This window comes from Sesamum indicum, linkage group LG3 (assembly GCF_000512975.1).
Source record: "Sesamum indicum cultivar Zhongzhi No. 13 linkage group LG3, S_indicum_v1.0, whole genome shotgun sequence".
Taxonomy (NCBI): domain Eukaryota; kingdom Viridiplantae; phylum Streptophyta; class Magnoliopsida; order Lamiales; family Pedaliaceae; genus Sesamum; species Sesamum indicum.
This window is the reverse complement of record NC_026147.1, coordinates 1854016-1866426: the sequence shown is the minus strand read 5'-3', so window position 1 is coordinate 1866426 and position 12411 is coordinate 1854016. Positions and strand designations below refer to the sequence as shown.

General features: G+C 35.2%; 2 protein-coding genes across 3 annotated transcripts; both read right to left on the bottom strand.

The window, feature by feature from the left end:
• LOC105156995 (imidazoleglycerol-phosphate dehydratase-like) lies at window positions 2344–6626 on the bottom strand. 2 transcript variants are annotated; one of them, XM_011073279.2, is made up of 9 exons: window positions 6452–6625; window positions 6221–6345; window positions 5333–5431; window positions 4750–4842; window positions 4129–4203; window positions 3855–3917; window positions 3275–3384; window positions 3026–3086; window positions 2344–2652 (listed from the first exon to the last, which is right to left on the bottom strand). In XM_011073279.2, the coding sequence occupies exons 1-8, from the start codon at window positions 6549–6551 to the stop codon at window positions 3059–3061; spliced, it is 693 nt and encodes a 230-aa protein (XP_011071581.1). In that variant the 5' UTR covers window positions 6552–6625; the 3' UTR covers window positions 2344–2652; window positions 3026–3058. The 2 variants fall into 2 exon arrangements, with proteins under 2 accessions (XP_011071581.1, XP_020548410.1); XM_020692751.1 differs by lacking the exon at window positions 2344–2652 and adding an exon at window positions 2795–2895 and having other exon boundaries at window positions 6452–6626.
• LOC105156994 (imidazoleglycerol-phosphate dehydratase) lies at window positions 8717–11826 on the bottom strand. The gene is made up of 8 exons (XM_011073278.2): window positions 11606–11826; window positions 11377–11501; window positions 11007–11111; window positions 10431–10523; window positions 9677–9751; window positions 9401–9463; window positions 9187–9296; window positions 8717–9109 (listed from the first exon to the last, which is right to left on the bottom strand). Exons 1-8 carry the CDS (start codon window positions 11718–11720, stop codon window positions 9097–9099), a joined length of 699 nt encoding a protein of 232 aa, XP_011071580.1. The 5' UTR covers window positions 11721–11826; the 3' UTR covers window positions 8717–9096.

Below are 12411 nucleotides of genomic sequence, written 5' to 3'. Positions count from 1 at the left end.
CCCCAAACTAGAAGGTGCACAATCTGCCGAAATACAATGGAACCACAGATCCTCAGGAACACCTGTTACGCTTCAAAATTGTTGCTTTTCTTCACCGTTATACCACAGGGGTCAAGAGTCTTGTGTTCGCAACCACCTTCACAAGGTCAACCCAACAATAGTTCAACCAATTGCCCTTGGGATCAATCTGAACATTCGGAGAATTTGCTCTCTTTCCCCACCAATTTACCAACAGTAAACGACGTTATAAAACAATCATGAGCCTTTTTTCCTTATAGCAAAATAAAGAGAACTAATGAGGGAGTATCTTAAACATTTTAACTTAAAAGCGAGGTCCCTACTACTACATTTGATGTACTAACCTATGCTTTTTGTAGGGATTAGAAAATGGAAAGTTCAAATCTTTAACTAAGAAGCCCTCACAATTTTTACAATCTCCTAGCTCGAGCTGAACAATACACAAAACTTGGAGGTGAGGGACTACAAGAATGAAGTCCTTGGTGAAAAAGAAAAGGAATGGGAGGACGAGTCCCTACCCTACGTAGGCACCTTCTAAGCCTTCTTAGACTAAACCCTGCACCTTGGGACCTGCCTTCTCCACCTTCTTAGAATAAAGCCTTGGCCACATGCAGGCAGCTTCTCGACCATCTCAGAATAAAGCCATGTCCCTTGGCAGGCAGCTTCTCAACCTTCTCAACGTAAAGCCCTGCACCCCAAGTAGGCACCTTCTTGGAGTAAAACCCAATCCTTGGACAAGTACCGTTTCAAATTAAAACCCTATCTTCATATGGGCACACTAGTCCTTCTCCGTAGAGGCATCCACCAGCCTTCCTTCGGGCAAGCACATAGCGCTTTTTCTAGGGGATTTCTAAGATTGTTCCGTGCAAACACTTAAGCCCTCCTCTATGGAGGCATCTAAGCCCTACTTCAAATGAACACCTTATCTTTACTTTGGTGAGACCCTAACTCTTGTTCCAAGTAGGTCCCTCAAATAAGTATTCTTCCGAGAAAGCACAATAATCTTGCTTCTGCACCCATTCATACTAGACATCTTTGGTATTTATATTCTCTTAAATAAAAATAGTGCCCTACACTGGAGTAGGCACAAAACGCACCCATTAAGCCCTCCTTTGTGAACGTACCTTCGTAAAAGCCCTACTTCATACAGGCAAGAAGTAATTTTTCTTCTTCTAAACATGCTTATGCTTCTAATATTCTTCGCACGAATTGGAGAAAATAACGGCTTTCTCTTCAAGTCAGTCTTTTTCCTCTAAGACTCCTACTCCAATAAGGTCAAAATCGTACTTATTAGCATTAGGGACTGCATGATGTGCATAGAAATAAATTAATCCAAAGAGAAAGAACAAAAAAAATGTGAAGCTCATGGTGAACCCCATGGGCCTAATTCGAGGGGCCATAAAGCCCAAGAAGCCTAGGGGGACTAGCAGGCAACCCGAGGGAGGAGAACATAAACCCTAATCAGTTAAGAAACTATTCCTCAACCACCTCCCTAAAAATTTGTAAAGGCAGCCTTATCCTTCAGAAGATACACAACCGACTCCCCCCGGGATTTGAGGGGATCCTCTTGTTTGTCACTAAAGTTTGAGTTTGAGGGGAATCAACTAACCGCTAGGACACTGTACCAAGTTAGAGGGGAATTCAACCTTATCCAACAACATTGAGATTATGCTTTGGCCAATTCGTAATTTTTTCCCTTATGGGTTCCAATAAGCTATAAGTAGATAACTCCCCTAATAAAAAACAGTACACATTTAAACATTCATGTCTTTTTTTATATATTGTACTTTTTTAGTCCACCTACTAGAATTTTACTACTATGTTAACTTAAACAAGCATCGTGTTCGTACACAAAATTGAATAATAACACTATTCACTCGTTAAGCCATTTTATCTTCTGACATTCATTTCAGTACTTCCCACTCCAAATGTGGCCCAAGCACTGTATTTTTTTATCGTATCATTTATTTTATATAAGCGCTTTATACACACATCGTTAAAATGGCCTTTTGTTTATTAATTAATTCAATTAACAATTTTTCATTCGTCCACATATACAGTTGATTTATGTAATAAATTTTAATCAATTATTAATTCTTATATTTTCTATATTTTTTTACTCAATTAAATAAATATAATTAAGAATTAAATTATACCCACACGTCCAATGTGCTCTAGTATTATCTAATTGGTTAAAACCCTCGAACTTCTTTTCTAATTAAAAAATATCCTATTAAATGAATTGATTCTATAAATAATTCTATTAATACATATTTAAAGCTACAATATTTTAGTAGTTTTGGTAAATCTATTCATCTGTTACAGTAAAACAACTCAATTTTTTTTTCTTTTTCATTTATAATTAAACGGATATAATAAAATTTTAGATTACACACAAACATTGAAGTAAAGAATCCGAGAAACCTTATTAACTTGCAGTCGTTAAAGGTGGAAAACTATCAAAATCAGATTCTAACACCTTTTAACAGTAAAATGCAAATTCCCATGATCCACATTATAGAGGAAGAGGATGTATGTTCCCCAACTGGTCACCAGATGCCGAAACTATGCTATGAATATGAGGGTCTGGCTTGCTTTACAAACAAACGTGCTTCATTCGCTCCATGATAAAAGCTGCAAAAGATGAACTAGAGATGAGGTATACCTTATTGCAATTTCCTTTCTCAGAAAAAAAAAAGAAAAGGGTAAAATTACACTTTTAATCCCATAGGATAAAGAGGTTTGTACTTCTAGTCTCGCACTTTTGCGGAACAAACATATTTGGTCTCACAGCATTAAGAAAACATTGCAGAGGCTGTCCCAAAGACTGTCCCACAGGATTAGTGCATAGGACCACATCTTCAATGCGTTTCAATCCTATGGCACCCAACATATTGTCGGTACCAGACCAAAAATATTAACCCCATAAAGTAAGAGACTAAAAGTGCAAACTCCCAGTCCTATTGGACCAAAAATGAGGGATCGGGATGTGAACATATATACTTACAGGTATCCAACTTTCAGCACAGTTAGTGAAGTGTCAAGAAAGTTGGTAGACACCTTCCAAGCTGCAACAGAAAATGCGATACTGATTTCATCATATAGAACTATGTTCAGAAATGAACATTGGGCTTTGTTCAATGCAAACAGCGTTTGGCCAGTATTAAAAAACCCAGCAATGCTTAATCACCATTAGACTGACTATAGGAGGCTATAAGATGACTTAAAAGTTTGAACAAGGGAGCCAAATGAAAACCTTGGCACACTGTCATGGCGGCGAGCATCATATTCCGTTGCTTGCCTAAGAGCCCTTGCAAAAGCCTTGAAGGTTGCCTCTAGGATGTGGTCGGAATTCCTCCCAGCAAACTAATTACATTCAAAATCCAGCAATTCAGAAATATGGACCGAAACCAATTTAACAATTACTAAGATTCAAAGAATTTGTTTTGTCACTTTATGTTGGGCTTTGGAGTGTAGAAGGTGTTTGATGTATTTTTGTGTGCAAGGGGGTAATTGATACAATAACCCGCTGCACAATAATCCCTAAGATCAAAATTAATGGAAAATGATTGTTGTAGGCTTGAAACAAACACAAGGATGAAATAAGCATGCATGATAGCAGCATATTTCTCCAATTCAGTAGTTTTCTACAAGATGGTCTAGTCAATGTCCTATGCAACAGTCAATATGGTAAACATACGGAACTAACTTCATTACATTCAATTCTCAACAAGCTTGTTGTAAAATGCATAAAAAGCAATTGCCAGTTAACAAATATACATCTCACACTAGCTATTGTTAATAATACATGTATGACCTCAAGAGCAAAAATTTACCTGTCGTATGTGTAGTGTCATTCCAAAGGCATCGACTAAGGACGCAAAGAAGTGCTCCACAAGCTGAAAGCAACATGTACAAGTTAGAGTCAACCAAAAAGAGTTAACATTAGCAAACACACTGAAGCTAAAATATGGGAGCCACACTGGATTCCAGGTGAAGTAAAGGGAGGTTGTACAATATTAAACAAATGATCAAATTGGGAAACATGAACAACGTTAGCGTAACTTGAACAGGACTAATGAATGTCAAACAAATAGGAGAGCAGAATACCTGTGGGTCGTAAGTTCCAACTGTTTCTCTTGGTATTCGCAAATCATAACTCAAATGTGGCCTTCCAGATAAATCCTTCAATAGAGATTGAATGATAAAATATTGCAAAATTTCAATATTTCTCATGAAAGGGAAAACAACAAACGCAATCATAGACCACAACAGAATTTCATTCCAGCTAATCACAGTATTCAAGATAATAGTTCTGCCTTTCAGCGGAAACTAACCGGAGACCTTCAATCTTTAGTAGCTATAAGCATATCGCACAACGATTAAAATTTTCTCCAAAATAAAGTCATACTAGGTAAGGAACATTATAACTGTTCTCCACTCACAATGATCTACCTTCATTAGTTTCTAATTTCAGCGAGGACACCTTAAAACATGTCACGAACCCCTAAAGGATGTTCTTGTGTACTATGGTTGAAAAACCTACATTTCTCAACAAATAAAGGTCCGTCATCTATCAATTTGTTCCAAATGAGGGCTCCAGTACCATGATCGAATAACATACACTATGTGCTCTGAGACTGAGCAAAACAACTAGCTAGTATTCTGTTAAGTCATCCTTACAGGTGAATAATGGCTTTCCACCTGGTAAATTTACAGGCAGCATCATACCAATGAAACAAGTACAAGTGCATCACCAAGAGCAGCTGAGAAGCATCCAAGTTGGTTTATTCCTATCCTATCACCAAGTGCTTGCTTCAAGGCCTGCATGAAGAATCAGTGTCATTGAGTTGTAACTAGCATAAACCACCACAAAGTTGCAGGTAAATGGTATGTGCCAATAAAAAACGGAATCTATATAGGTCTCTAGGAGTCAATTAACCCACTTTGGACACCAGACCTTGAAAAGCCTATCTAAACTTAGAATCAGTAATAGATCAATTTTATTTGAAGAGGATACAAATTATATCATGCTGTTACACTTTGAAACAATACATGAAAGACTCTTGTTGAACATTTCAAAATGATTCCAACAAAATGCTCCAAACTCATGTCTGGTTAAAAGAGTAATAGCAATAATCTAGATGCTGCAAAATTTCAAGCCCAAAATATGCAAAATTCACAACAAGAGAGGAGATTCTAAATAGTTCAAATTGAATAAGAAGCAACAGAGAAAAGTAGGCAATCTAAAATATATTTCAGAAATTCATATGGTACATAGAACATAATACCAAAATGATACTTGTAGACTTACAGTTCCAATTGCTACGCCAACATCTTTAGTTGTGTGATAATCATCACAATCACCGGTGATTTTCACATGCACATCAAATAATCCATCTGAAGCAAGTCGCTGAACAAGTACAAGAAAAAGGCCAAATTTGCATGCAAGTATATTAGATGACCACATAAATAGCAATACCATGTCAAACTTATTGCAGATAGAATAATATGCCCTGTCTTTACATGATAACTACAGGAATAAACAGAATCAGATTTATGTTGGATTGGCCTAAAAAGGATTCTTCTTTTGCTTTTTGCATGAACAAACAAAGAGGAAACAAACAACTCTTATCAGTTAAAAATCAAAGGAGCTTAAGTTGCACTTCTCTTCCTGATTAAGAGAGGAATGAAACAACTCTTATCAGTTAGGAACATAGAGTGAGCTGAAGCAAAACTACTTTCCCAAGCTTATATTTCATTACAGAACTAACAATGGGATAAATAAAGAACATCCACGCAAGCACTCAAGCTTATAAGTTCAGTGAAACAATTTCTCCTACACTATTCCTATGACATAAGAAAACACGAACAAAAAACTTACTTCCAACAAGTGATCAAGAATAGCAATCGTCGTATTATTCTCAGCAGCAGGATGACTTATCCTTTTTATTTTTTTTATAATGCACACACCATCAGATTGTACATTATTTTCAATTTGTAGTGATTTATATTAATTTAAACTTTTTGAAGAACATAATACTTTTATTCGCCTGATATTTTGACTGGGCTGAGCTATTTTCTGGCTTCCGGACTACTTCCAATTGTACAAATTCTATATTCAACATAAATGCCGAGGACATGGTAAATAAATCAATAATATCCATATAAATGAAAAAGAAAAACGCCAACAAGAACTTACATTCAACAAGAAATCAAAAAAAGCATTTCCCGTATTAATCTCGGCGACGGCATGACCATCCATATTAATCTTCACAGTTACAATCTTCTCTCTCGTAACTCTCTCCGCCTCTCCAATTCTTCCCCCTGAACAACCATCCAAGATGGAGCATAATAAGAAATATTATAAACATTAAACTAAGTTCTCAACAATTTCATCCAACGATGTTCTTATGATGAGAACCGCTTTTACCGAGGGCACGGGCGCTACCGGAGTCCATTGGAGGGACCGGCAAGGCAAACTGAGGCAAAAACATTTTGATTAAGAGAAAAAGTAGACAGTCGATATGCATAGCGGCGGCGATTCGCTGGAGAAGAGGGAATGACAGACTAGGTATTCTGAATTGGTGGATGTTCGACTCGGAGGTTAGGGGATTTGACAAATTTATGTGCAAAGTAATTGTCCAATTGTTACCATATTAGTAGCCCATTGGGCTGCTGGGCTGATTATTCCCAAATATCAAAGCCCATAAACCGTTTTAAATTTAAGGCCTCTTTTACTTGGCGTGTGATGGGATTTGAGTTGTATGGTTAATTTTAAATTTGCAAGTCATAATCAACTACAGTATGCTTTAGCTATAATATCGAGCCGATTCAAAAAATTAAAGGTAATTAAGTGAAATATCCCAACTAATAATTCAAAATAATGATGGCCTAAGTCAACAGGGCAATTTAAGCACATTTTATCTCTCGAACAGTAAGGTTGTACGAATTCCTGCTATCTTTCCGCTCTCTTCATTTAATTTCGTGTCAGTTTTCACGTTCAACTACACAAATAATTTCATCACAAATCTCACTAATCAAGTTCATCCTAACTATTGGAATACTAACTTTTTTTTTTTAAGTTAGTCCTCTTATAATCTTAGGCTTATCAAGAAGATTTTTCGATCGTTGTGTTGCTATTGGACCGTGATGCGCATCAATATTAGTTTGATTAAATATTAAGGTAAATTTCATTTCTCATTGTGTTTTCACGATGTACCTAAAACACACATGTTAAGAAAATAGGTACCAAAAAAATTAATATAAAAAGAAAAGGTCCTCCATACTCACATATGATGGTTAATGATACCGCCGCATCAATTTTTTGTAAAGTCAAAAGTACCATTCAACTAATAAGATAACTAACTTATTCAACTTTTAAAATTATACATTAACTAATAAATTGGTTTTTTCTTTTATTTCTTTCTTTTTAATATAATGCATTGATTTGAATATTTTACTCTTATTTATAATATATTTTAAAATATAACCTAGCATCTCTGAGGTTTGCTTCTATCTAATATATTAGTCCCTCCATTAATTAGAATTCGCTGAATTTAAGATTAATAAAAAATAATCAAATGAATATTGATAGTTACCATCAATTGACTTATTACTGACTAATTGTAAGTCAAATAATTTTTTTCCAGATTAAATTACTCTTATAACGGTAGAAGTACACCTCCTCACATACGTTAAAGCGTGAAAATTTATAAGGGTAATTTAATCATAAAAAAATTTATTTGACCTGTAATAAATCAGTAATAAGTCAATCGGGGCAAGTATATTTTATTCTAATTCTTTTGTTAATATTAGTAAATATGGTAAATCTTCACGAATGAAAAGGCTTATTTGTTAGACGGAAATTAAATCACATGGAATTTATGTATATAATTATACCAAACCCCAAAGAAGGGGAGTGTAATTATACCAAATTAAAAAGATTGAGTAATTATTACCAAAACTTTTGCACCAAAATAACATACATGTACGTTCATGCTAATCGAATATTAACATAAATATATAATTGATACTCTTTTTGTTAATTGCAATGACCATTTTAGTCGTTTAATTTACAAATGTTAAATGTATATTTTTTTCGACAAATATAATATCAAAAAATTTTATTTTTTCTATTTTTGTTTAACTAAAATAATTTATTTCTTAAAGAAATTATGCATTTTCTTTCTCCGGATGAAGGGAAAATAAATAGCAAATAAAATTCTTTAAAATCCTAAAAAAAAAAAAGAATTATGTGAAGGATAGAAATGAGAATACAAACAAAATAGTTAAGATATTGTCTTACAAAATATTAATCTTATGGACCATATAAGAAATTTCAAAAAAAGATAGATGATGTTGATTTTTTTTAAAGAAGAGTTAACAAGATCTCTAAATAATGTAAAATTTGCTTATCAAATTTTTTAAACTTATAGCTTTCAAACATCTAATAATCAAGAAATGACGGCTTTGAAAAGCTTATAAGCTCCACCAAACAACGCTAGTTTCAACTTTCAAATGACTTGGTTGCGCAGCATAGAAGCTGAGCTCATGATCTACGATGATGTTAAGAAAGTAAACTTTGCTAAGGAAGAACGTGATTAAGCCATACAATAAGTAGGAGTTTCAAAGGGTGTTTGACTACTTAAATCTATAATCACTTTAGATCAATGGTGATTTCAAAGGCATGAAAACCTGAATACAAAAACCTTAAAATTTTGCAGCCTTTTCCCCACACAATTTTATGATATCAATTTCTTCTACAATCCGTTGTTCTAAGACGGGGTCAAACTCACCCATAATACAACATACTCAAAACGTTCTCTAAGGCCAAAGAGAGAACGTTATGAACTCGAACTCTGGATCAGTTTTGACACCTTATAACTGTAAAATGACAATGTCCATAATTCACAGATACGAGGAAAGGGTGTTACTTCTCTCACCACTAGTCACTCGATGTCCAATATCTAAACATACATCGTACTTAATATGATGATTGGTCTGGCTTATGTCACAACAAACAATACTTAATACACGAGAAAAGCAGCACAAGATGAGAAAGAGACAAAGGAAACCTTAATGCATTGACCTGCAAAATATACAAAACAATAAGTTGATTTCATCGTAATTAACATGAGTATATATATGGCACTACCAAATACAAACCTTGGGCAACCACCACCATGGCGAGGATCACGTTCTGTTGCTTGCCTAAGAGCCCTTCCAAAAGCCTTGAAGGTTGCCTCGATAATGTGGCGAGAATTTCTCCCAGCAAGCTATTTCATTCAAAATCCAGTAATTTCAAAAACATGGATTAAAATGAATTTACCCTTCTATTATATCTTAACAGTATATAACAAAACTGAGAGCAAACTTTTACCTGTTGTATGTGCAATGTCATCCCAGAGGTATTGACTAGCGACTGAAAGAAGTGCTCCACCAGCTGAAAGTAACAAATGTACGACAGTACGAGCAGAGTCAACATACCCAAGTGGATTTCAGTCTAGAAGACTAGAGTTATATTATAGCGGCCACACTGGATTCATGCAAACCAACAGGGGATTGTACAGTATCAAAAACATGATCAAATTGAGCAACAGCAGTGATAATTTTCCACTCTCTCTGTTGGTATGTTCAAATAAGAGCACAAGCTTACCTGTGTGTCATAATTTTCCACTCTCTCTGTTGGTATGTTCAAACCATAACTCAAATGTGGCTTTCCAGACAAACCCTTCAGTAGAAATTTCAAAAAGAAATTATGGCAAATCCGATATTTCTCATGAAATGGAAACAACATAAATTTGTTAGAGACCAGAACAGAATGTCATTCCAACTAATCACGGGATTGGACATGAGTGTTCTTCCTTTCTGTGCATGTGAAAACTGATTGAGACTTTCATTCATTAGAAAGCTATAGCATATAACAGAAAGACTGAAATTACTCCAAGGCACAATCACAATAGTTATGGAAGATTATACCTTTTCCCCAGTCAGAATGATATACCCTGTACTGTGATTGGAAATACATTAAGTGCTCTGACATTAAGCAAAACAACTAACTAATATTTTGTTAAGTCATCCTTACACCAGAGTTCTCTGTCTCCAACTGGCAGATCTATCTAGAACTGCTGATTCTAGATTCTAATACCTATTCCTCATGAAGAGCATTCAGCAAAATAACACAACAAGAATTGGCCATAGAATTTAGGGACAACATGAAGAGAAAGACTACATCATACACATACTTTTAATTAACACACTTTCATTCTTTGTCAGTCTTTTATCGATTTCTCAGAGATAATAAAATGTGCTGTCAAAGATAGAAGGTTATATTTTGCCCTTGCTGATAGACAAATAATCCGGTGTATTGATGCTTTTCGAAAGATGCAAGTATGTGGGCAACAACATACCAATGAAACCTGTACGAGTGCTTCAGCATGAGGAGCTGAGAAGTCTCCGTAGAGGCTTATTCCTTTCCTATCATCAAGTGCTTGCAACATAGCCTGCACAAACAATCAGTGTCATGCAGTGATTTCAGCACAAACGCTCCACAAACTTGCAGGTAAACACAGAATGACTATGCGCCAATGAAAAACAGAAGCTTTATGGGTTTCTAGGAGTCAACCTAACACAATTTCGACATTAGACCTTGGAAAGCCTATCTGAACTTAACCTAGAATGGATATTAAATCAATCTTAAATTATCTCATGTTGTAATGGTATGGGAGAGTGGATATGAAGCCTTCTAATTGAAGATTCAAATAGGATTTCCAGTTCCAAATTCCACCAAATGATTAAAATCCAAGTCCACGGCTAAAAGGGCAATAGTAATAAATCTAGCTCTCTGATATCAAAACCAACAAGTGGAGAAGGATTTTACATGTCAGAAAAACAACACAAGAAGCAATAGAAAAAAGAAGGTAGATTAAAAATATTTCAAATGGTTATACATTTAACAGAATATCAAAAGTTCCTTCGAGACTTACAGTCCCTATTGCATTGGCAACGCCTTCAGTTCTGTGATAATCATCAGAAATAATATCCCGATGGGCCTTTACATGCACATCGAATAACCCATGTGAAGCAAGTTGCTGAAACAAATACAAGAAAAAGCCCACATTTAGCACTCAAGCAGATTTGGATGAACAAAAAAGGAGGAAGAAAACAACTGTTATGAGTTAAGAGTCGGGAAGAGCTGAAATTCAACTTATTCATGATTTTAGCCCATTGCTATATATTACAACTGAACTGACAACAAGGATCAGCAAAGAGAAACCACTTCAGCATATTCTATGATCTAATAATCATCCGCTGTACGACAGGAAAAACAATATATTCATATAAACAAAAACTTACATCTATCATCTGATCCAGTAAAGGAATCCCGGTATTCGTTTCAGAGACAGCCTGACCATCCAGATTAATCTTCACATATACATTAGTCTTTCCCGTAATTATCTTCGCCTCTCCAACTCTTGCCCCTGCAATACTCGAAACTATCAAGGACAAAACATAATAACAAAAAATATGAACATAAATCTAAGTTAACCCTGATCTGTTGTTATCAATGGAGCTCCGTTGTTACCGAAGGCAAGAGTGTTCGCGCAGTCCACCGGAGGCGGTCTCAAGAGATTAATTGGCGAGGTACAACGACGCGACCACGCCGGAAAGAATGAGCTTGAAGGATTGAAGGGGTCCATTAGAGTAACGGCGGCGATTGGAGGCGCTTCGCTTCGTGGAGTGATCCTGCTACGCGTGAAAACTTTTGTACTCAAGAACAAACGTTCAATTTATGATAAAAATCGCGCTATCCCTCTCCAACAACTTCCTTATGGGCCGACTCATTGTCCTAATATTGTCGTCTCGGTCACCAATTGGGCCGTTCTTCCCACCATGAGCTTCAAGCCAGAAATCCAAATATACACATTCTTAGGAATTCTTCTCTTACCACAACATGGTATTACATGTTCTTAACATGTAGCGAATGGACTTCTTTTTCTTGACAAAATATTAAGATCTTTATTAATATTACTATAAATATAAAATATTAGGTGATAGCATCTATAATATACGAACACTCCAAAAAACTACTCAATGCAGTGTCGGACACTGACACTCCTTGGATACGTGCCAGACACGCGGATTGCTTGTCCGAAAATTAAAAAACAAAAAACACATTTTCGGCATGTTTTAACTTTTTTTATAATTTCAAAAAGTTTTGAGCTATTTTTTTTAAAAAAAAAAAGAATTTTGACTAATAAAAAAAAGAATTAACTCACTCATCTCAACTAAAAATTTTGAGAACAAATTACGAAAAATTTGGGAGATGGTCAAAATGGTTTAATTAATTTGAATATTAAATATTTTTATTGCATATTTTTTTAAAATAAA

What these genes read in the sequence shown, in the direction of transcription:
- LOC105156994 (XM_011073278.2), bottom strand. Translation starts at nt 11,720, where the DNA reads ATGGACCCCTTCAATCCTTCAAGCTCATTCTTTCCGGCGTGGTCGCGT. An exon ending in TTGCCAATGCAATAGGGACT is followed by an intron (nt 10,524 to 11,006) that starts GTAAGTCTCGAA and finishes TTGTTTGTGCAG; the next exon opens with GCTATGTTGCAAGCACTTGA. An exon ending in CACTCGTACAGGTTTCATTG is followed by an intron (nt 9,752 to 10,430) that starts GTATGTTGTTGC and finishes TTTCTACTGAAG; the next exon opens with GGTTTGTCTGGAAAGCCACA.
- LOC105156995 (XM_020692751.1), bottom strand. Translation starts at nt 6,551, where the DNA reads ATGCATATCGACTGTCTACTTTTTCTCTTAATCAAAATGTTTTTGCCT. An exon ending in CACTTGTACTTGTTTCATTG is followed by an intron (nt 4,204 to 4,749) that starts GTATGATGCTGC and finishes TCTCTATTGAAG; the next exon opens with GATTTATCTGGAAGGCCACA. An exon ending in CGCCATGACAGTGTGCCAAG is followed by an intron (nt 3,087 to 3,274) that starts GTTTTCATTTGG and finishes TTTCTGTTGCAG; the next exon opens with CTTGGAAGGTGTCTACCAAC.